The 23,877-nt window shown below is 39.9% G+C and overlaps 1 protein-coding gene across 2 annotated transcripts in view; it reads right to left on the bottom strand.

Moving 5' to 3' along the window:
* Positions 1-1,548: 1,548 nt before the first annotated feature.
* Positions 1,549-23,877, bottom strand: part of CLIC5 (chloride intracellular channel 5) — a 75,954-nt gene continuing 53,625 nt past the window's right edge. For both annotated transcript variants that reach the window (XM_017813083.1, XM_017813084.1), the window contains 2 exons: positions 11,617-11,798; positions 1,549-9,402 (listed from right to left, as the gene is read on the bottom strand). In XM_017813083.1, coding sequence (XP_017668572.1) covers positions 9,235-9,402; positions 11,617-11,798 — 350 coding nt within the window. In that variant the 3' untranslated portion in view covers positions 1,549-9,234. The remainder of the gene's footprint in view (positions 9,403-11,616; positions 11,799-23,877) is intronic.

Genomic DNA, 23,877 nt, shown 5'->3' with positions numbered 1-23,877 from the left:
CTTGCTGCTTGATTATTTCATTAGGAACACATAACCTGTGATATAAAAAATAGTGAATAATCATTCCCCATTTCACCCCACCCATTATTTTATAGACATGTATTATAACCCCACCAGTTCTCATATCCCATTTTTAGATCATGAGTAGTTGTATTCAAGCTGTGACCACACATTTTTTCTTGCAGCCAAGGAAAAGTTGCCTGTTCAAAAAAAACCCCAATAAACAAAATAAACAAAATTTCAGGAATACCCCGATGAGAAAATAAACCACTTTTATTCAAATTATCAGGTGTTAATCACTCTTGGAATATAATTATAAACAGCTCCAATACAGGAAGGTGGATTTCTTCATTTAACAGATACTCAGTTGAAGGATACAAAAGAAATATTTACTTAATCTATTTAGAAGCTTAAAATGAAACAATAAGCAGATACTTTTTTGAGTTTAAAAATTAAACTCTTTCTTCAATAATAAAATATACTACCTATTATACAAAAAGGACATTATTTTATTCACAGTTGACAGAGTACAGTAGCACAATCATAATATGAAAGGTGAACTGCAATGACATTTTAATTATATTTTTCCTATTATTATAGATTATGAGGGCTAGAGCAGCACACAAAGACCCTAATCAGGCTCCTGTTGTGTAAGGAGCTGCACATGCAGAGAAGAAATATACAGTTCCTACTCCAAAAGGTTGGAATCTAATCTAAAACTGCCCACTAAGAGAGGATGTGCCTCAACTGAAAAACACAAGTCTGCAAAGGGATTTATCCTGGCTTTCTTTCTTATCTGATGGAGACCCCCGGATACACAGTTACTTTTCACTGTCAGCCACCATAAAATGGTTGTTTACAAATAAATTACTTTTCTTTGAACCTTAGCAGGTCTGAGTTTAAAGGTAATTCCTGCTTTCTCCTTACAAGTTCCTGATCTTGCTTTTAGTCCAATAATTCAGGTGGTAGCCCTGAAGAGATTAGGTATTTCTGAGATTAATGACATTTTGGAGGAGAAAATCCAGTCATCAAATTGGGTGTTAGCCTTTTTAAATGAGCCAATTTTTGCCTGTATAATGCCCTGAACAGGTACTGTGTCTGTCCGATCTCCATGCCATTGTTAACAGCTCAAATTTTGCTTTTGAATGTCAGTGCAGTTTTTAAGCAATTGTGGGTCAGTTGGGGTCATGCAGGTCTCTGCACAGATTGCTCACACACTGGATAGGAAACTTGTCGTACATCTCTTACGGACTTCCAGACCGGTTCCTGCTATCCTCTCTCAGTGGAAGGACAGTAGCATGTACAATGGGCTCCCCTTCCTCTCCTTCAACCTCAGACCCTCTCAAAGTAATGAGGATCATGCCCCAAATGAGTCAGGATCTGAAAGTGAACGGGTTTGTGAGGAAAAAAAAAAAGCACTTCTGTTCACCCCTAAATCTCACTATGCAACTTGGTTTTGATCTTCAGGCTTCAGAACTGAAAACACTCAGATTACAAAAATAAATCTATTGATCACTTCATCATAAATTTTCTAGGAAATACAGAGCAGGACCCTTCAATAAAAAAAAAAAAAAGAGAAGAAAGTAACAAAGGGGGATTGCCGTCGTAGCTCCAAGGTTTGCACAGATGAGGATCCATTCTCTGAGCAGCTACTGGGAATTTGTTCACGACCTCTGAAAATACAGTCTCCTGCAGCACAAGCTGTCAGTTTTGCACTTGGAAAGAGGGCTGGTTGGGGTTTGGGGTTTTTCATCCCAATTTCTTACAGTTAATAATGCCCAGTAATTTCCACCACTAAACAACACAATACACTCCTGGTTTGTTTGAAACCCAAGGCTTAGACACAGAGCAGCTTTGGAAATGAGAAGTGAGGAGGCCTGGCAGCTCAGTGCACTTAAGGGAACGTTTTTAGGCCATTTAGTAGGAGTTTATTGCTCCAGCACAGGAGGCTTTGAGCACTCAAGCACGACAGGGTGTGCATTGTTGTGCCAGAACTGCCCGCCCTGGGTGTGTGTGGTGTGCGGCAAAGGGCCAGGGGCTGTGTTTAAACGCACCCGCACGAGAAATGCGATTTAGGCAGAACAAAGCACACTCCTGTTGTGCCTCCCCGTGATTATAAAATAGATCTGTGTCATTATAAATAGAAAATGACTGGTGACAAAGATGCTGCTTTGACTCACTGCTGAGGCCAAGCTCCTTCGCTGCGGTTCCTGATGTCAGACCAATTTAGCGGCTGCGCTGCAGGCGAGTGTGTCTGGTTTGGGGTTGGCCAGTCCACATCTCATGATGGCTTAATCTCATTTTATAACTGCGGGGGATTCACTGGGGTGCTTTGCAAGCAACACGCTCCTTCACCCAAGGACAGTCCTGGACGCCTTCCGAAATGTGCTGTGCCCACTACAAGGCTCAGATTGCTAAACAGCAAATTACTCTGTCCTCCAAGGGACTGTCAAACTTTCTGGATCTGTGAAGTTGAGATCCTGCTTCTACACAACTAAATGGTGTGGTTCTTGTTTATCCAAATGGGAACCAAATCAAAGACACAGAAATAATAGCGCTGTTTCAAGAGTGTAAGTTTTCCTCTTCATGCCACCCTCCATCCCAACAAACTTCACAGCACTATTGCATTAAATAATGCAGTAAAATTAACAGAAAATATATACTTATATATATAAAAATATATATGTATATACAGTTTCTATGTTGAAAATAAGTAATTAAAAAATAATATTTAAAAAAATGGAAATTAGAACTGATTCTTAACTCTCTACTGCAATAACTGGAGTATGCTGTTCATTTAGTCCTAAGCATGCTCCTTAAAACAAACTGAGATCTTTCTATTTCAATTATTTAATCAGAATCCCACTTCCATATATATTTTATACCACAGTTTATTCCCAAAGCTGAGAATAACCTCTCTTTTCCTGAAAGCTCTTAAAAACTTTCTTAAAGAAAAAGTAGAGAAATCTGCTGTTTGCAGATTCTATTTACTTATTGCTTACTTCCAAACTAAAGTAGTTCATTTAATGAAGGAGAAAAAAAAGAGCGAAAAAGACTGATGTGGTGCCTGTAGCCATTTCCCAAATTCTTCAGAGTTTATAGACCTAGGGAGACTGGGAAAGAGCAACTTCTCAGCAGTGCAGCAGAATAGGCTAAAATGACCCTGTGAAACCCAAGCGATTCTGGGAATTAAAGGATGTTCGCTCCTGTTATGGTTCTACACTGCAAACTGCTTTTAGGGCTCCCAGTAGTACCCATTAGCAATAGCCAAGCTTTTCTGTTTTAATTTAATTTAATTTAATTTCCACCAACAAATTCCACTCTGTGGTGAGAATTGACAGTATCATGTTGAGAGCCATTAAAGTGTATTTGGATTGTTTTTATTCCATGTATGTATATAAAAAAAAAAATACCCCACCCTTTCTTTAGACAAGCCACTTCATAATAAGAGTGAGGCAGACACAATGGAGGCATCATTATGCTGTGGGATACCACCATAGGGAGTGTGGTTGGAGATACAGGGGAACATGCCTTGGCACTGCACTACCAGCCTGGTCCCAGATCCATTCTGAACCTCCCCATGAGACCAGAACAGAGCCTGGCAGCACCAGTTGTGTTCCTCCAGTTACCACCTGGACAGACCTGGTGTCCTTCTGCACTAAGGCCCTGTATATCGCTGCTGCTTCCTTTTCTCCTTGAGTGCTTTCTGTTCCCTTAAGGACATCTTTGCAACTTGAAACATCTTCATGCTTATGCAGCCTTTGGCTTTTCTGGGAATTCCTACTGGGAATTCCCCCACTGGGAATTATGCCACAGGGTTTCAAAGGAAAGAGAATAATAATGCCCTTCATTAATATAGGCTTTTCTGTCATGACTTTTAGGCCTCTCTCCAGGCAAGCAGGCAAGCACATGTTTGACATTAAACACATGAGTAGTCTCTATTCACATGCTGCAAGCTAGAAATGCTCATTAGCGCTGGATCATGGCCCCAGCTGAGCTCTAACACACTCCAGCAAGGAAGCTGGGCTGGAGGAAAGGTGGCCCTTTCATCATGGTTGCACTATCACTGGCGAAGTAGCTTCGGGTCCTCCACAGGGTGATGGGTTGTTCCCTTGGCAGCAGAGATGTGACCTGCTGAGCTGTGACAATGTCATCATTCAGAGCTGCTTAGCTGATGAGCACAGCTCAAACACACCACATTCACAACACATCCTCTGGAGTATTTTCAGCGTTAGCATCTCTCCAATGAATGCTGAAAGGGGAATGATTTGGGGCAACAGGGTTGTAAGATGATTGCTGTGGTCTATGAGAGCCTGCTGAGCCCTGTGTGGAGAGTGCCTGAGGGGGGGTTACAGGGCTCTTCAGGCCTTTACACATGTTAAAACATGGACTGATCAAGTTTTGGAAACCAGCACTGGATGGTGTCTCTGGGCTTTCCTGGGTCCGAGTGTTGCAATAAAGCAGCTCAATGCTCTCTGCTTTCCCTGCACATCAGCCAGAAGGGGAGAAAAGGGGACAGGCCCCCTCTTCGATGCTGAGCACTGAGTCAGTCACAGTTCAGTGTCCAAACCAGCAGATCCCTCCTGACCAAGGAAATGGGAAGTTTTGTGACTCAGAGGGAACATGTCTACTATCTCAGAGAAGTCCTTAGGCAAAACCACCTTCATGGTGCCTTGCTCATGCCTGTGCTGAAATTCATAATCCAGACTAAACAGTCTATCACTCTTGGATAAAGTATCCCAGATGAAAAGACCCATTTTTAAAAATGCTTTTAATACTGTTTTCTCCAGAAAAAAAATAAATTACTACCTCCTTCAACATCTCAACAAGTATAAACCTCACAGCTTTCCTGCCGCCTCTGGAATTACCAGGTCATTGCAGACATCAAAATTAATGAAGAGATGAAAGATTCGGCAAAAAAGGCAAAATCTTACTGGAAAAATATTTCTTAATATCAAAAGCAATCCTAGAATAATGAATATATCTAGAAGAGTAATAAACAAATGCAAACTTCCTGATGCTTGAAAGAATACACATGAAGTAAGACACAAGACTTTAGGGATATTTTTTTCTTTAAAACACCAATTCATTTAAAAAAACCCAATGCTTCCATGTGCTTCTGGCTTTATAGGAGTCTGACTTCCACTGGCTAAATTTTTGCAATACTTTAAACTCGGCTAATTAGCCAAACTCAGTCGATGCAGAAAGGGGGTTTCATCCCACCAGACGGAAGGGTTGCACTAAAACACAGTTCCCTGTGTGCCCGTCCTTGAGCACTCTGATACTTAGCACTGAGGAAATGGTTGTGGCTAAATTGGAGCTGAATTTGAGCAGGGACAAGAGGGGAGGGTTAAAACAAGGTAGCCAGGGGTTAAAACAAAATAAATAAATATTCAAAAAAAAATGCTACGTGCATTTCAGCTGAACTTTCTTGTAAGAAAAACAACTTTGTCTAATTTCTTTGTGATATAGACTGTCATTCCCTGCTGGGCAGTGGCTTTTCAGCTGGTGCAAACAGAGGAGTAACCTGTAGCTCTGTATTGCACACTATACCTGATAAAGCAATATCACTGTGTGATTTCTATTGGAAAAAAATGTTTCTCTAAAGCCCTCATTTAAATAGACTTGAAACAGATACTCTCCAGTCCCACCTGTACAGCAAAATGACCTCTTGGCAATTCAAACAGTCTAACAGAGAATAAGAGTAACTAATCTATGGGATCCTCCAGCACTCCCATACCACTACTAATAGAAGAAAAATCAATATTAGTTCCAATATGAATGGAGTGTTGGATTGACTGAGCAGGGAGCTTTGAAATAAATATCTAAGAAATGTTTAGATGAAATGGACATCTTCACAGACATTTGGTCTGCATTTTTGAAATGTAGATGATTAAATCCACATTGTTGGCTTCTTCCCCCTCTGCACTATGTCTTTCTTTACATCTTGCAAAAAATTTATGAACAAAGTTATTATAAATCTGCAATGTCTGTCTTGTCACTTAGATTCTTTTCAGAAATGCTGCCTTGCCAATGTAGATATACAATCCTGTATGATTAATATTTATTACTTATAATTCTAAATACAATAGAAGGTCACAAAAAACACCCTGCCTAAAGGAGTCTGGAGCCCTTTAAACTCTCATTGGTGATGGGTCCTGAGTCTTGAGAACTGAGCTCAAAATCTTAGCAAAACACTTTTTTGTGTAGGATTTCCAGTATTTCCTGCTTCTGACTACAAAAGCCAAAAAGCACAAAGGTGAGTGAAAGTTACAGATCTGAAAACATGAACTTGGATTTCAAACTCAAACAAAGGTCAGGGAATGCCTGAACCTGTCCATAATCTTGTATCAGCCTATAATAGAGTTATGAGTAAAATACAAATTAGGATGCAGAGTGAGACTTGAATTGTGGCAGAACAGGCATGGGAGCTGAAAATTGCTCCATTTTCCTCTTATTCTTTCTCATACCCATAGTTACATCTTATCTAGATATTTAGGGGGTACTGTTAGGAAAATGAAGATATTTAAAGATTTTTTTGTTATTAATTAGAAGGAAGGTAGCTTGGGGATTTTTAGATTTTATAATGAAATCTTTAAAAGTTTTTAAGAACATGCAAATCATCTTAGTGCTCATTGCACTTACAGCTCATTTTCTTTGTGGTATAAGCCCAACCCTTTTAAACATAATTTTTCAAAAACAGATGCAATTTGAGGTCGCTAAGAGCAACTGATTGTGATTTGGCCCTTATCTATGAAAACTACAGAAAGACATATAAGAATGTTTCAGAACCAGAGGATTCAGCACACTGGTGAAGACTGAGACATGGAAATCAGGGCAGACCCTGGTTTGCTTACCCTGCCTGAGATCTGCTGCATGTTTGGACAGTCTTCTTTTAGGAGCTAAATATAATAAGCAGAGAGAAAGAATCTGCATCCGCCTCTGTGTCTTTTATTCAAAGATTCACTGCAACTGTGATTAAGCAAAGAGACTGACTGAAGTACAAACCTGAGAAAAATGTAGTTTCTGTTGATCAACATGCTTCAAATCATACTGGAAGTAAAAAAGTCCCTGTGACCATTGGTCAGGTAGAAAACTTTTCACTAGGAAGAATTTGGCAGAGCTTTGCTAATAACACTTTTCTAAACTGACCAAACCATCTTGACCTGCGTGGTGAGTGAAAACAAAACCAGAAAAACAGACAGAAAGGACAGACTCAATCAAGATAAATAAATAAATAAATAAATGCCAGAATAAAAGGGAAAAAAAAGAAAATAATATCACAAATAATAATTCCAACCTCATGAAGAAATGTTTTTAACAAGCCACATGTGCTTGTGCAGACACTTCTAATCTCATTAGATTTTTCTGGCTGCTATTAGTGTTCTCTGAGCCAGCTGATTTCTCAGCAATATTTTAAAGAGTGCGAGCCTTTGCCCTCCTGTCTAGCCACTGATAAAACAGCCCGTTCTAGGAGAAGACTTGAGAGTTCATGGATTTTTCTTACAAGGTTTTGAAAGTTCAGAACAAATTGACCATTGCATGAGAAACAATAGTCGACCACAAACTATCTTCACAGTTAATGAGTAACATTCTACTCCCAGCTGGGTTAGTGTGAAAAGTGGAATAATCCCACCAAAGCAACAGGATGGTTTCAGATTGTCATCAGCATCACACAGCAGAGGCTGGCGCTTGATGCTGTCTCCACTCCTCCAGCTCTCTGGCTGCAAACAAGCCTGCTGTGAGGTTCCTGTTGGTCACAGCTCACCAGCTCAGGGTTCCCCTCAAATTCGTGCAGCTCTAGCAGCTCTGATCAGAAGGGGAGCCACATCAGGTTAGAGCTCAGTTTTGTTTTATCTTTTAAAACAGCAATAAATCCCCCTAAACTGAAAAATCATGAGCCATGTGCACTGCTATACATATTGGGGCACATGAGTTTCAAGTAAAAGAGCTGTCAATCTGAATTTGCTAAAGGAACGTGCAAATAATCACTAGTATAAAGCAGATGTGCCAGGAAAGAACTACAGATAGAACAAAATAATTACTGTTAAAAAAAAATTCCTAATTCAGAATCATGGAACCTGGATCGGTAAACCCTGGATGAACGGGACTGAGGCATGTTGCACGGATTTCTGCTGGCACACTTGCTGAATTTCTGGCTGGAAACGTGCCTCTCACTGTTTCAGCCTGCCCTCTTTGAGGCTCTCAGAGCAAACTTCTCCTGGGGTGAGATGATGAGCACTTGAAAGTGACCCATCTGGAGCCCAAGGCGAAGAAAGCGCTTCCCCCTGCCTGGAATTCGTGTGCAGCGACAGCTTTCTACTGCTGATCCAAGTTTCCCAAGATAGCAATTATAAAGGAACTGGCAGCCATACAGTCAAGATGACAATATCCTACATGGTTTGGTTAGCTGTGCCAATTCCCTCTGTGGGTGCTGGAGTCAATCTGCTGCCCCCATTATAGCTGTGTCTGTCTGTCTCTACCAACCAGCTGATCCACTGGGCATCTTGGCACGAGCCCTGCTCTTCCAAGGGCTGCCTGCTCAATTGTTCATTCACTCTCTTTTGCTTTAAACATTTGGATCCAACAACACCATGCAAATTTTATGCAGAGTAGCATCTGCAAGTCTGACATATTCGCTCTGGCTTCCCCCTCTTCCACCAAGTTAAAAATAAATACCCTATAAACTCTTGGGCCTGCTAAAACAGAACGTGCATTCAGAGAGTTTATTTAAATATAACTGCTAAGAGTATTTCTGCTCTAGGGTCAAACTCCTATTTTTCCCCCCCTCTCTCTTGTATTTTGTTCATGCCTCAGGATTTCATTAGCACTGGGGGGAAAAGCGTCCTTGAAATAACCTACAGAAGAACCAGTTCTATGTGTTCCTAACTCTCTTATCTGAATATTCAGCTAACATCTTATTTTTAAAACTGTAAAGACTACAGGTGGTTATATACACCCCACATGAAACAAGAAAGTTGTAAAGACTTATTTCCAATACTGATTGCAAATAATACTAGTCGAGCCAGATCTTAGGTTAGACTTTAAAGGGTCTCCACCCACCCCACCAGAGCTGCCTTTTCTCCAGGGAGAAGAAGATTTATCCCTGACCAATACACTTGGAACAGGGGAAGTCATAGGGATGCCAACCAGACAGCATAACAATAAAGTATATCTTAAGGCAACAAGGAGAAGAGTCTGTAAAAGGGGATACTGAGCCACCACTGAGGTCAGTTAGGACTTGCTGAGCCGCTTGGCCACATCTGCATAGGCTTGCTCGATTTCCTTGTCTGCTGCACAGGTGTTGGTGAACTCGTCCCTGGCATAGGCGTTCTTCAGGTACCGCCACAGCCCCGTCATCTCCGTCGGGAACTCAAAGTTGCGGTATTTCTTTGCAACAATCTAAAACAAAAAGACAAAAGGGAGAATAAACCAGCTTGCTCTTGTGATATATTTCTCCAGATTCCTCCCTAGAGAGCTTCTTACTCTTTCCTGTCATAGAATTAACTGCAAATTAGAGAAATGCCTGGTGACTTAGAAAAGCCTGAAAAAGGATTGTTGGTTGTCCCCTATCTTGCAAAGATGCTACTTGGGCTAAGGACATTCTAAGTCGGTGACCAGGCTGCTGCCAACAAATTACTACTTTTATGGTACCTGAAATTCATTATTTTACCATATTGAGTTTTGGGGGATTTTTTTACCAGTTTTTAGTATATTACTTAAAGCTGAGATGCCACATAAGAAAGAGCTGAATCATAAAAAGAAAGACAGATTTAAGAGAAAAGCATTAGTAAAAATTATAATTTTTTCATATTAATATTTCTGTTTTAAATTATTTTATACATATACTATATTTTAATTTTAATATATTTAATATATTTTGCCTGCCCAATGGTGTCAGAGGATGTAACCACCTACAGCTGTTGGAAGGCTCTATCCTGGTTCATGAAAAGGAAAAATTCAGGGTGGTATGGGTAGCATGATTAAGAAACCAACATGATTTAGCAGATATTAGAAACAGGAGCACTGGGATAAACTGGTGAGAAAATGGTTATTTCAAGGCTTGTTAGACTAGGAAATTGTCTATCAAGGGAAATTTTGGATTTCTAAAAACACTTAGGCTCTTATTTAGGAAAACAGTTAAGTGCATACTTAATTTTAAGCACCTGTATGGTCCCATTGAAGTCAATGGGATTAATCTGTGCTTATAGCTTGTTGGTTAAGTACCTTGCTGGATTGGGATATTTCAGTTTCCTTTATATAGAATAAGCCTGTGGTGACAGAGTGAACTAGTTGATAGGAAGGGAGGGATTAGCTAATTTAATGAGTGCTTCCAATCTCTAGTTTTTCTGACAGTATAAAATTGTTCCTGGGCATAAATTACATACATATGTGCCACAGAGTTCCCCTTCATTTTTAAAGCACATGGTAGAGCTGTTTTCCATCTCAAATTTCTTAGGACAGTCATGTTCTCAGAAATTACTGTGATTTGTTTTTATTACCAGGATTCGCTTGGTATATGCAAGTCAAAATCCTGTCCTAAACTGCATTTAATTAAGCATTCTTGCCTTCAGTGATGCTTTACACACATATGGGGAAGATAAAACCCGCTGAGAAACTTAGGATTTTCAAAATTTCCAGCGCACATCTTCCATCAAATGAAAAAATAATTTACCCTTTTCTTCTATCTACAAAATGTTTTTCAGGCAATATCCTATGGCAATGCTTGTCTGAGAAAAATTTTCATTCTCCTTTGACATCTTTCATTTCATCCCAAGGAGACAAGAACCAGTAAGGGGCCATACATTCATTTTGCATTGTCTGACTCCAATGTCATCAATGAAGACAAGCCAAAGAAAGTGCTAAACCTGTGAGGATATTATCACATTTCTCACCTGGTGACTTATGCACTTTTTAAATTTATTTATTTTTCTTTCTGCATGTGTGCAGTCAGCTCCCAGGCTCAGTTTATGTTTTGGCTCATGGAGCCAAATTAGATGCATGACTTGGCTTTAATTCCTAGCTCACTTGCTTGCCAGGGTCTGCCAGGTATTTGCGTTATTCTAAAGCAACATGTCATCTGATAAATTAAATAAATGCAACATTTAGAAGTCAAGATGATGTACACCATTTGCACTATACCAGCGACCAGAGTACATCTTAAATCCTGGACCTCTGCGGTGACTTTGATTTGTTAACTTCTCTGTGTGAAACACCAGATGGAATAAATATTCCCCAAAAAGATGGACTGCTGCTCTTAAGTTACAAATGGGTGGGAACTGCCTAAGGTTTTGACAAGTCTCTTAAGAATACTAGGAACTAATTAATACGAAAGATTGCTGTTACTTGCAGCAGGGTAAAAATAAAGAGATGAGATAGAACTTAATATTGTCTTTGCCACTAATCAGTGATGGGACAGTTTTCCCATGTACTACGTACAAAGTTCCCTTAGTTAAATTATAGGAAACACTGAGGAATAAAAGTGTGTTTCAAACTGCTCTTCTAGGACTTCAGATCTCTCTGCTGAAATACGAGTTGGCTTTAGCACTCAGCTGCCAGAGTAGGGCACATCACTGTCAGACAAGGCTTCTTTGACCATTGCATGACATCTTTCACCTTGACAACATGGAGTTTGGGCAGAAGGTTGCAGTCAGCAAGAGTCAGGTCATCTCCATCCAGAAACTTGCGTTTGGACACTTTCTCCTCTTCAGTGCTGTTTGCATCGATCTCCTCTGGCAGAGGGGTTCTCAGGTAGTCATCGAGCTTCTTCAGAGCCTTCACCAAGCCTCTTTCAAGAGCTTTCCCAAAAAAGCAAAGAATAAGTGATTAGGGCAGAGTAAGAACTGTTTATAAACACTCATTGTCAATGGCTATGGTAGTATCTAGAAAAAAAAGCCAAGAACCATCTCTTTGTTGTTAATTTGTACTCCGAAGTCTACATAACCTTATGACAAAATAGCCCGGCAAGGTCTGCCTGAGGGTAAACCTCATCCTGCAATGGGAAAAAGGGACACAGGAACCTGTTGTGCCATGTTCTCTCCTACCTATACAAACAACAAAAAAACAGGGAAAGAGACGCCAGAAGGAAAGAACAGCTTATGATACACTAATAAAACACCTACAACCTAAGATATTCTTCTGGTCTGTAGAGGCCATCACACAGTAAACTGGAGTCCTGTACTCTGCTACTTTATTTAACTAAGCAGCCCATATGACTGCAGTGAAGCTGAATTTTCTAGCATTACTTCAGCTCTAAGAAATCTTAGTTTTACTTCTTCCAACCCCCTTTCAGAGTAATTAAAGGCAATAGCAGTAATTCCAAAGATGCTAACCAGAGCTCTATGGAGCTGAAGGATATACTACAACTGAGATACTCAGCCACAGTTAAGATTCACATTTACCTCAGGTTCAACCTTAGCTGCAAATAGTCTTTTTGAGATGTCTCAAATAGGCTGTCACAATGGAGAGGAGAGTTCAGAACAGTTACTAAAGACCATGTCCCACATTGCTGCTGGCTCAACAAATTCCAGTCTTTAAATAACACTTAGACCTCTACAGTAGAGTGCAAACTTTTCACCCAGGCACTGAATTTGTGTTCTTACACTTCATGTGCAGGATAATACAAAGACCTGATTGCAATAATGCACTTATAAAAAGCTGAAAAACTCTATGCAGGTTTACGTGTTACTTAAACTGCAAACACTCTGGGTCTTTTGCATTTCTGTTTGAAGGGTGACAAGCACAGGGAGTCCTGGTTCCCAACAAGTGCCCCAAAGTGCTAAAGCAACATAAATAAGAAACAGCAAGAATTTACAATGTGAAAAAATAACAACATGACTCATGGGCTCAGGGCCAGAATTTCAGCTGGTGAAAATTACCTGCAGTGATTTATACCTGCTGCAGATCTGGCCTGGAGTCAGAATTAAAAGCCTAATCCTGTAAAATCTTATATCTCTGAGTAACTTACTGCCACTGAATTTAGGAGAGTCTACTCAATGGATCAAGTTACTCAGGCAGCGCAGCAATACAAGCCCTATGGAGAGAAAGTACAAGGAGCAATGGTTTCAAACTGAAAGTGGGTTAATTTGGTTAGTTATACAGAAGAAATCCTCTACTGTGAGGTGATGAGGCATTGAACCAGGTTGGCCAGGGAAGCTGTGGATGCTCCATCCCTGGCAGTGTTCAAGACCAGGCTGGATGGGGCTTGGGGCTTGGAACCACATGATCTTTAAGATCCTTTGCAACCCAAACCACTCTATGATTCTAAATACATTTATGGAGCACAACAGAAGCTTGAAAGGACTGTAGCAATCACCCTTCACAGAGAGGCTTGCTGGCACAGGTAGCTCTACAGGCTCTGCTGTCAGCCACCCCTGTATTTTTGGCATGGAGAAAAAGGCAGCATGTCCAGGGCCACTAAGGGAGCAGAAGCTGAACACCACAGAACAGGATTTCTCTGCTGCCCTTACATCCATTAAACCTGTGCCAGCGGTGGAAGTCAGATTAAGCTGCCTGATGCCTTGTTCCCACTGAAGCCTCTTGGCCCAGCACCAGGGAACCATACCAGCTCTTTTGTGGCTGACTCTGAGACACAGTGGCAAACCCTGGCTTAATTGATTGACTGGAGAAACGACTGCGATCCAACTGAAAACACCCCCACAAACATAGCAGGGAGGGAAAGAATTTTATTTCTGAAAGCAGAGCATCTAAAGCGACTGAAGTGCTGCCATCCATAAAACAAAAGTGTTGCCATCCCTCATTTAATCAATTCAAATTGAATTTTGACACTGACATTCTGCTGTCAGATGCTGGCAGTGGTGCCTTTAATTGCCTGCAGCTGTACTGAGTCGCACAACTTCTACTGGAGGGTAGTAACTCTGTAGTGTGTCATTTACCCCCATGTGGCAACACTCAAAAGATTTAGCAATCTCTTTTTGGTTTGACCTATAACACCTGTTGAATAGATAGTTCTCCTTCTCTTGGTCAGCCTCAGATTGTGTCCTCTTACAATGCATTTATGTCGAGACAATAGACTTGAATTACTGTGATTTAATTCAATTTTGCTCATCCAGATTTTAGAGAATTGGCTTGACACTGAGCATTTTCCAGTATTTCCTTCATCCAGTAGGATCATTGGTTCTCCAAGTCATCTGAGCAGTGTTCCAGCATCAGCAGGACATTAGATGCTTTGTGTTAGCCTGTGGGCTGAGTCAGGTGCGTGTATGGAGACAGGAGCAGCAGGTGAGTACACTTGTGACCTAATTCACAGGCTCTGCTGGAACCCACAGGATCCTGACATCCCACCAGGAAATGAACCCACAGGATCCTGATATCTCACCGGAAAATTAACACACAACATCCTGACATCTCACAGGGAAATCACCACATGGTCAAGACCATCTTATACCCTGACAGTCAAGAACTGGACCACTACTTATGACACCAATGACCCCATTTATTTAACTAAAACTCTTCTGATCCTGGCAAATCTCTCAGAACAGCCAAGAAAATAGAAGAGAACTGAAAAAGGGAGGACTGATCCTCTTCCAATTAGTGACAGAATTTTGAAAACTAAGAAAATTAAGATCTTAAAATTGCAATATCAAATGTTTTTTAGGGGCACGTGATCAGATTTTTAAAGCCTGTTGATGGTTTTCAAGGCATTTTTTGAAATCCATATGCAAATATCCATGTTGCAAATCCTACTTGCTAGGTGTCCTGATACATTCAGATTTATCTATATGATTTGAAGTCTTATGTTCCTTGAGAAGGTACTCAGGGAAATCCCCATTCAAAGTAGAAGGATGTCTAAAAAAATCTAATTTTCTCTCTTACCTGGTAGATATTTAAGCATTATGTGAAAGGTGAAAAAAATATGAACAGAGACCAGGGAAAGAAATAACTCCGTCAGTATATCTTATAGCTTTTGAATGTTTTGGGACTTTTGCTGAGGAAAGAGCTGTCTGGGTTCATATTACTGAGCAAACTCAGCAGAAGATTTTATTTCAAACCTCCCATACTATGGCTATTTCATGAAAATCTGGATGGTTCTATACATTGTCTCCACTTAGAACATAGGGGAGAGGATGCACTCACGAGGGCAGAGGTCATATGAATATCAGTCACAGCACTAGACTGGATGAAGGTGTTTAAAATGGTGTGACTAACTAAAAATTACTAATTCCCCATTTGTGAAAGTACCACCCACAATGAATTTCAGAAGTGGTTAAGCACCTAATTAATTCCCTTGGCAATTTATTCTCTGGGAAACATCATTAAATAACTAAATAAATTTGCTGATAACAGCCAATGGGTGGGATTAATTTTCCCTGAAGTGAATAAATTAAATAAGTTTGCATTAAGCACCCTGAGCTCCTTCTGTGTTCAGTGGAGTCTTCTTGTCTACACTTGGTTTCAGTGACCCCTAAATCAGCTGTGGGGACAACCTTTCCTGAAGTGTCTAATCTCACCCTTGCATTGTCTTGGTAACTTCAGGGTGGAGGATTCAGTATTACACCACCAAGTGGAACCGTGCCTGAGAATGTGGCTCTGTGCTGCTTTTGAAGTTTCTACCTCCAATTGCTTCCCCGCCCTGCAGACTTTCAGTATGAACTTAAGAGATCCCAAATGTGACCACCTCTGTGAGAGGAACCCTGTCATAAGCTTATCCATCAACAGCTGAAATGTCTGAACTCCTGGAAACCATCTCTCTGGACAGTGAAATTACCAAGCACAAAGGCTCCAGCATCATATTACCTCCACAGGGATATATTTAATATAACTTCAAATTCCAAGAAGTTCTACCCATGTATATATAAAATCCATGGTGGATCCATCTCTCTCAGCCTTCACTACTTCACTCTGGGCTCCTTATGCAGCCAAGACAACTTACAGCAATCACAATCCTGCCCTGTCATCCCATCAATAGTAAACAACTCTATTAATAAAAAAACCTTATGAGCTCTTTGTCATTTTCCTTCTCCGTTCAAGACTATGCTTTTAAACAACTGTACTTAAGAATCCAGAGTTAGAAGCCAGAAAAATAGCACTTTCCAACCTCAAAGCAACCACAGAACACTTAATGAATGTATTACCATCTGTCAAATGCACAGGGTGAGGTTCAATTTAGTTGATGATACCTAATTCAGAATGACGTTCCGTTTTCAGCAAAAGGTTACTTGATGTTGAACAATGAGATTAACAAATTCTGACATGCACAGAAATACAAATAATGTAACAAAAGTTAATAATTGGCAAAATTGTGCTCTCAGTTACACTGACATAAAAGAAGAGTAACTCTGCATTGTCAACAATCTATTCCATATTTACTCCAGTTCAACCAAGAACAGACTTTGGCTCTGTTACTCAACTCTTCAAGCAAAAGCTTCCTTAAACTATTAGCCTGTGCAACTGTTTCCAGGGGACGGAGTGAAATCCTTGTAAAGTGCAAACATTGGAAAATGTAATGCATGGAGGAATCCTGCAAGTCAAGTGGAGGTCCACACAACAAAGATTCATTAGTAGGTACTCAGGGTGAAATTCTGAGCACAGTGAAGCCCATGGAAGTTTTGCTGTTGACTTCAGCGGGGTTACGATTTCTCCAGCAGCTTTTAAATCCGAAAGAGACTGTTATAATCAGTTAATCTGACCTCTGAAATAATACTGGCCAAAAAACTTCCAGCATCGTTGGTCGTTTCCATCTCTTATTTTCTGTGGGTCAAATAAGGCTGAAGTAAAATGGAAAGTAACTAGAAAGTAGTAAAAGAGAAACGGATCGGAAAAAGTAAAACCAATTCAGGCTGCCCACACCCACAGCATTTGCAGAGGTCAGACGAGGACTCTTCTTCCCCTTTCTTGAACTCCAAATATTTCCTTCCTTGTTTAATGTTGGGACAAGGAGAAATAGCAAAGCAGACAAAGCACATAAACGCCAATCTCTGTGGCCTGAATGAGCCGCTGGAAGGCAAATCATTCCATCCTAAAATAGTAGCCTACGAAAAGCTGAATTACCACCAGAGAAGCCTCAATCTCTCTCTCTCTTTTGAGAATAGGCAGAGTGGCTACCTAAATTTAAAATAGCTAAAATGAGATGAGATGACTCGTGTTTTATGTGTCTGAGTGCAACCATTTGCAGGATGAGGATTTCACTTGACAGTTATTATGGGAAGAGACGCAAAGCATAGAGGACACAATAAGAGCAGTAAGAACAAACAATTCTTTAGCCAAATTAAACATTAAAACTACTTGATTTTTGTGAAAAGACAGCAAACCTAGTTAATTTTTTAAAATAAACTTTAAGCAGAATAATGCAAGATTTTCCAACAAGCATGAAAACAAAAAAGTCATGTTTTGGGACGGTTGGTTAAGTAAGTCACGCCTAGGCATTCAATCATTTTCACATCATTTTCAAAGTGTCAGTAATCTTCAAAATTAACATATCAATTCCAAATTTAAAAGAGAATAACCTTTTGTTTCAAAAAATTTAAGAGAAAATACTTTTACTTTTCAAAGCAAGATACTATTCACAAATTTCCACCTACATTTGCCAATAATTCAGGTTACGCACACCACCTATGGCATTTTTTGTCAAAAAACATTTTGGCACAAAACATTTTCTCCAAGTCTAGCTCAAATACATGTGGCCCTCTTCCTAACTAATTACCACTGTAAGCACGATGGCAACAAGGCTTCAAAGTCATTGAAGCCCAGCAATACCACGGCTTTTGTAGCCAACATTTGAAACTGCCTGAGACTGACCTCGGCAGAACTGCAAGGTTCTTAATTGTTGAGCCCAGGCAAGTTCAACAAACCACGATCCATGTACAGAAATGAACAACGATTCCTGCTGCTGCCCTGGATCACTGATTGATGCTTTCCCTTTTTACTGCTTTCTCCCACTGCCCTCCAGTAAGATTTATCCTGTAACACACGCAAATGAACTTGGTGAAATACGCAATGAGGGAAAAGGGGGAACAGCACATAAATATTCGCAGTCGCAATCAAACAATCTGCGATTTATTTTTCCTTTAAAAAAACAAACCACCTTTCCTGATCACTTCCAGATTCACAAAGTTTGATACTATATGAGACCCAATACTGTTTTCTGGTAGGAGAGGGGAACCAGCTAAGAAACAGCAATTTAAGGTAAGAAAATAATATCATTCTACGAGTCTGACAGTCTGATTAAAGACCAAGGATTCATATTTTCACTCTCTTTTTTTCTCCATCCTGCTCAGGTTTTTTTTCAGACATGTTCAACAGAGTTTGTAACAATAATCTGTATAGATCAATCCTCCTCCATGGAGGAGCTGTGACTGCAGTACACATGACTCTATATTACATATTGAACAGTTTATCTTCCCCCCTGTGATTTCAATATAACCCTTGAGATTTGAGTGCTGCCTTGATATCTTCTCTTCAGTCACTTAAGAGTCAGGTGCCTTGTCTAAGCTGGTTATGTAGGTTCCCTCTCTGTTCAGAGGGACTAAGCATCTCCAGAGGGTAATTCCATCCAACTGCCTGAGACACCTGATTTAAACCAGTGTGACTCAATCCACACATGCCCTTCCTGCTGCGTCAACTACAGTTGAAACCTAAAGGACTAGCTCAGACTAGACACCTCACTTTCAGGGAGGTGAAGTTAGTAGAGACGAATCCTACCCTTTGAATATAATTTCACTGTTCACCCAAGTGATGCAGTATAATACCTCCCATTTTTTTAAAAAGTACTTAAATATTAGGGCTTACACCCTAAAGGGCAAATACATGGCCAATTTGAGCATTGCAACATCCTTCCCAGACATGTTTCTGCCTTGTAAAATCCCCAGCTCTGAGCAGCAATGAGTGGGCAGTCACTGAGAGCCATTGGAAATGCAGAGGAGGATGAAGGCTGTGTGCTCCTTTGCATCCAAGGCATTTAGATGTCTAACTCTGGGCCAAAGGGAGTTTCTGGGGTGATTCATCTCTCCTATTACAGATTTTCCACTCCAGATAAATAATTTAATATTCACTGGAACAGACACTTCTGCATGTTCCCACAATAAAGGCAAATGCCCACACATCCATGTGGAAAAGGTGTGATCTGTCTGTTTCTACTCACTTAATGAATCAACAAATACCTAGTTGTGTACACAGAAGAGAAGTAGATTAGTGTCTGTTATTCCTCAACTCCATTTTCCTGATTAGGAGGTTGTTTTAGGTGACAGAGGTTCATATTCGTCCTCCAGACAAGTCAGAGCTGGGATTTGAAAAGGGATTTTTCACTCCTGGTCAGCGTTCAGGTGACTGTACATCAGTAGGGGAGTGAGTCACACAAACACAGGTGCACACATGCAAACAGCCACACCACTTCGGTCCTAACTCGCCTTTCAGATGTGGTCTAAATCAGGCATAAATAGGGACAAATTTTCCGTATTTGTAGGTGCATATATATGTTATTCTGCGTATGTCCAGTGAGAGACATCGGGGTGGTAAATCCCAGGAACATTTCACCCAGGACTCAGAGGAACATGGAGCTGAAATACAGCTGATAGATACCATAAGCAACTTTAGGAATCCAGACACATCAAAAATCTGTTGATTTACTCAGAGGTAAAATTCACCTTGCCTAACTTCAGCCATCTACTTGTTAGGTAATTAGTCCCACCTAGTTGTCCAAGTCTCCTCTATAGATAGCAATGAAAGACAGGTACCTCCAAAGGAAGATCAAAGAAAGATCACCCAGCTTTAGATCCAAATTTTAAGATAAATCAAACTGCACTTTAGAAATGGATTGATGTCTCTCTCCACTGATCACAAAAGAAGCCAGGATTATTGAATTACTAACACAGCTTTTAGACAGACTTAGCCGAGATGATATCTCCCTCATAATCCCTCTTCCTTTCCCTCCTCACCCCATCTACAAACTTTTGATGATGTTTATTGATCAATTAGAGCTACATCCCAAAATTTTTTACAAAGCTACATCCCAAAATTTTGACAGATCTGTCTCAAAAAGTTCCACAGAATATGACTCAGAGAGTCTGAGACCTTGATTCCCCCGGTACCTTTTTCCTAAGACAGAGAAAAATGATCCAAGGGTTAAGGGGTTACCTGGATTTAAGAGACCTGAGTCTCTTCTTCTCAACCTTTTCTACATGACCTTATAAAAACGATTTAAATCATTTGCCTTGTAAGTTCCTATATACAAAATAAGAATAAAAGTACACTTCAGTCACAAACTCTGCATTAGTAAAGCTGTGATGCACCACCCGTGGACATATGGTTCAGGTTAGAGGAAGGTACACAGTAAATATAACAAAAAGAAGAGGCATCTGGCCATCTTCCTATTTTCATGATACCATTTGTCCTACTCCCAAATTAAACCTAATGAAACAGGCAAATCAATAATGTCTTTAAAAAATTTAAACACGTTTTCTTAAGCATCTAGAAAGAATGTTTTGACTTATGTCTAGTTTTATACTGAAAATTCAGGTTTCCTCCTTCCCTTTCCTTATTCAGTTTTACAGTGGAGGCAAGAAATAAATGCAATATTTGTAACATTATCACAAAGAATGCAGGCGGAGTACCTTAAAATGCTGGTTTTTAAGAAGAAAACCCAGGTGTTCAAATGACACCAAAAGAAAGCTTCACTTCCAAGTCTCTCAGGAGTCCAAGCGACCCTGAGGGCAGGAAGCAAGTGAATGTAAAACTACTGGCCTACAAGTGCCCCAGGAAGAACAGCACCAAACTTGCATTTCACAAATCATTTTAACTCTGTAGAAGCACGTAAATGACAAGCATCATTTCTAGGGCACATCCCCGAGGGCCTAATCCTGACCTCTGCAATGCTAGTCCTGTGCAGGTGTCCCTAAAATAACTGTAGACAATCAGCAGCTGATTTGCATCAGAAACTTGGGGAAAAAAATAAAAAATAAATCCCTGCAGATTATAAAACCACATTATTCATAGTATGAGATTAGCACTCTGCTATCTTGATTTTTGAGATGCTGTGTATTCACTCAGAGTGTAAAGTTTTGTTTTACTACCAAAGAGCAAACAAGATGATTCTGGGACCAACAAAGGAACACTAACTACATGTATCTGAATGAAAAAAGAGTAAAGTGAGCTGCTGGTATAGTGCAGCCAGGCTTTAGCAACAGTGCTGTGGGGACCCCTTGTGTTCCAAGATTTAAGGACCTTAAAAACTTTTTTAAAAAGTCAGTTCCTCTACAGGCTGTTGGCACTTGAATCTTAAATATCAATTTCTTTCAATTCCAGGCATATAGAAGAATAAAGTCTGCTTTTGTTTACACCAGGATAATCCCAATTGCACTTCAATTATTTCAATTACATTATATGTAATTCCAGCATTGGTGGAATGAGAGGGAAACACAGCAATGCCTATCTAGCAGCACCTGAGGATGAAATTTTAAAGATATTAAGTTCCCAAATCCCTTAGTTCACTTTAAAAATCTCAGTCTCAAATAGATTTATTTAATGGTTTCAGTATTTTCTGTCCTTTGTGTTCAGAAATTGTTACTGAGACACAAAAAGCCATGAGACGATGAGATTTACAAATGACTCACATCTTAATTCTTTTCCATTGTTTCTCTGCTTTTGAGATTTTTTTGTTTCAAGCCCCATGAAATGACTTAGGGATCATCCCGATTATGCCTCAACCTCTCTGAAAGGTGCAAAAGCAAAAAGACTTTTAATTATGTCTGGATGCATGAAAAAATTTCCAGTATTAGTAGGGAGGTCACATTCCCTCTGTCGCAACTGCTGTGGCAAGAATTAAGAACATTTTTCCACGTTCTGGTGTCCCCAATTAAAACAAGGCATTGGGAATTCTAGCAAGAGGTCAAAGGAGAACAATAATACAGCGCTCAAGGACTGGAAAAAAGCCTAAAAGACCAAAGACACTTCAGTGCACCAAAGACATTCCAGTTCCTTCTATTCTCTGATCGATCAAATCTAATCCTTTCAAGGATGAAATACTAACATGTTTGCTCAATTGCAAAACTGACTGGGATGGGATTTGCAAGAGATGGTAGCAAATAATCCAAAGGTCCTCCTAGCCTCGAAGTCCCATTTTGATGCCTTATTCCTAACACTGATCTTTTCAAGTTAAAGATCCACTATTTAAGATCTGATCTAATAAAGAAAATTAGCAACATTGATTTTCATTTATGTCTCATTCTTGGTTTCCCTGTTATTTTATGAAGAACATTTGCATGCTTAAAACAAAAAATCTGTTTTGGGAAAAACAGATTCTGGGCCAATTCTTCTCCCTTTGAAGTCACCAACAGTTTTGCAAACTGACTTCCAGGAGCCAGTCATTAGGCTCTCTATCATGTGATAGCTTGCTCTGCAATGGCTAAATATAAGCCTGTGAACAATCCTCTCAGGACATTAAGACCAGTTGGGTGTTTAAATCTGAACATCTGCTTATATAAGATTTGGACACTGTACTGAGTAAGGCCATAACTTCATCTAAGTCCTTGGTGTGGGGAACATACTTAGGATACACCAAGTATAACGTGCCGAGGGAAGTCACCCACCAGGGCAAAACCATAGAGCAATGAAGTTAAAACTCAATTCTAAATAATAATGTAATTTAGGCTTCCCATTCCAGCAGCGAGGCGCTTAATTCCTCCCAGGACTGCTGCCGCCAGATTGCTCTAATCCACTTCCAGCTGTGCTACTGCTCCTGTGTGCGAGCATGGGAGCTCGGCTGGGAAACAGAACAAAGCACCCCAGTAAAGCCAGAAGCACTTGGAGGAATATTCAAACACACAGGGGAAATAATTCCCTCTTAAGGAAGAGCATCTGCCAACTACTGTTCCCACTGCAAGTGTTGTAGTCTAGGCCTGGCCTGTGCATATAGGCCCTGGTGCTGCAAAGGCTTGAGAATGTGCCCTAATTTCAGCATATCATTGATCTCGTTGACTTCAGCATATTCTATAACTTTAATTTATATAAATGCAAATATTCTTTAATTTTTTTCCCTTCCTCCTTATGGTATGCAATGTCTTCAAAGTTGCTTCAACACAGATGTGTCATAAAATTACATCTGTTAGTAAATTAATTGCAAATATTTACTATTTCCAGAATGGCTACATCTAAGACTGCTAATCAAGCATATCAAGTCTCTGCCTTGAAGAACGTGCAGTCTGATCACATCTGGATTACACAGAATTTTAGTTTTGTGTTGTTTTTACATTGTGTTTTTCACATTTCCATCAGGAAATCTTCATACCTTGATTAGCAACGTCTTAGAAGAAGGAAAGTTCAGAAATATTCCCTAGTAAGTACATATTTCTCAGATTAAGGTGGTGGTGTGTTATCATTTTAGAAAACTGAAAACCTCTTCCTTCTAATGGCATAAAATTTTAGATCTCAGTTCTGGCAGGTCAAAAGATATTGGTCCTTAAAGCTGTCACTGGTCCCAGCCAGAATATTGATGGCTCTGGGCCTCCAGCCAGGACAATTTTGAGAAGAACTTTCAAAGAGTTATTTCTCAAGTAAACTTTTTTTTTGCAAACTGCTGTTTCTGGGCATTTTCGAATCAGTCTTTGATTACTGGGCAGAAAGCAGATAAAGCAATTTAGGACGGATGATAAATGCAACTTGCAGCACTTCTTAACAAGTTAGCACACAGCTATCACCACAGTTTTAGTGGTCTTTGTACATGTGTTTTTATAAGGAGACAGAGTGAACAGTTTTATTAACATATCATGAGTGAGTTATGTGGGTCATCCCAAATGGATGGCAATAAAAGCTTTATATCACACTCACCAACATGTATTTGGTACTTTATGTGCCACAAATGTTGCAGAAAAGCTATTTTACATATGTTTTAAAGACTGGGTATTTTTTATATTAGGGCTGGTTTTG

Source organism: Lepidothrix coronata, unplaced genomic scaffold, assembly GCF_001604755.1.
Source record: "Lepidothrix coronata isolate B3197 unplaced genomic scaffold, Lepidothrix_coronata-1.0 Scaffold39, whole genome shotgun sequence".
In the NCBI taxonomy this organism is placed as follows: domain Eukaryota; kingdom Metazoa; phylum Chordata; class Aves; order Passeriformes; family Pipridae; genus Lepidothrix; species Lepidothrix coronata.
This window is presented reverse-complemented; position numbering and strand designations above follow the sequence as displayed.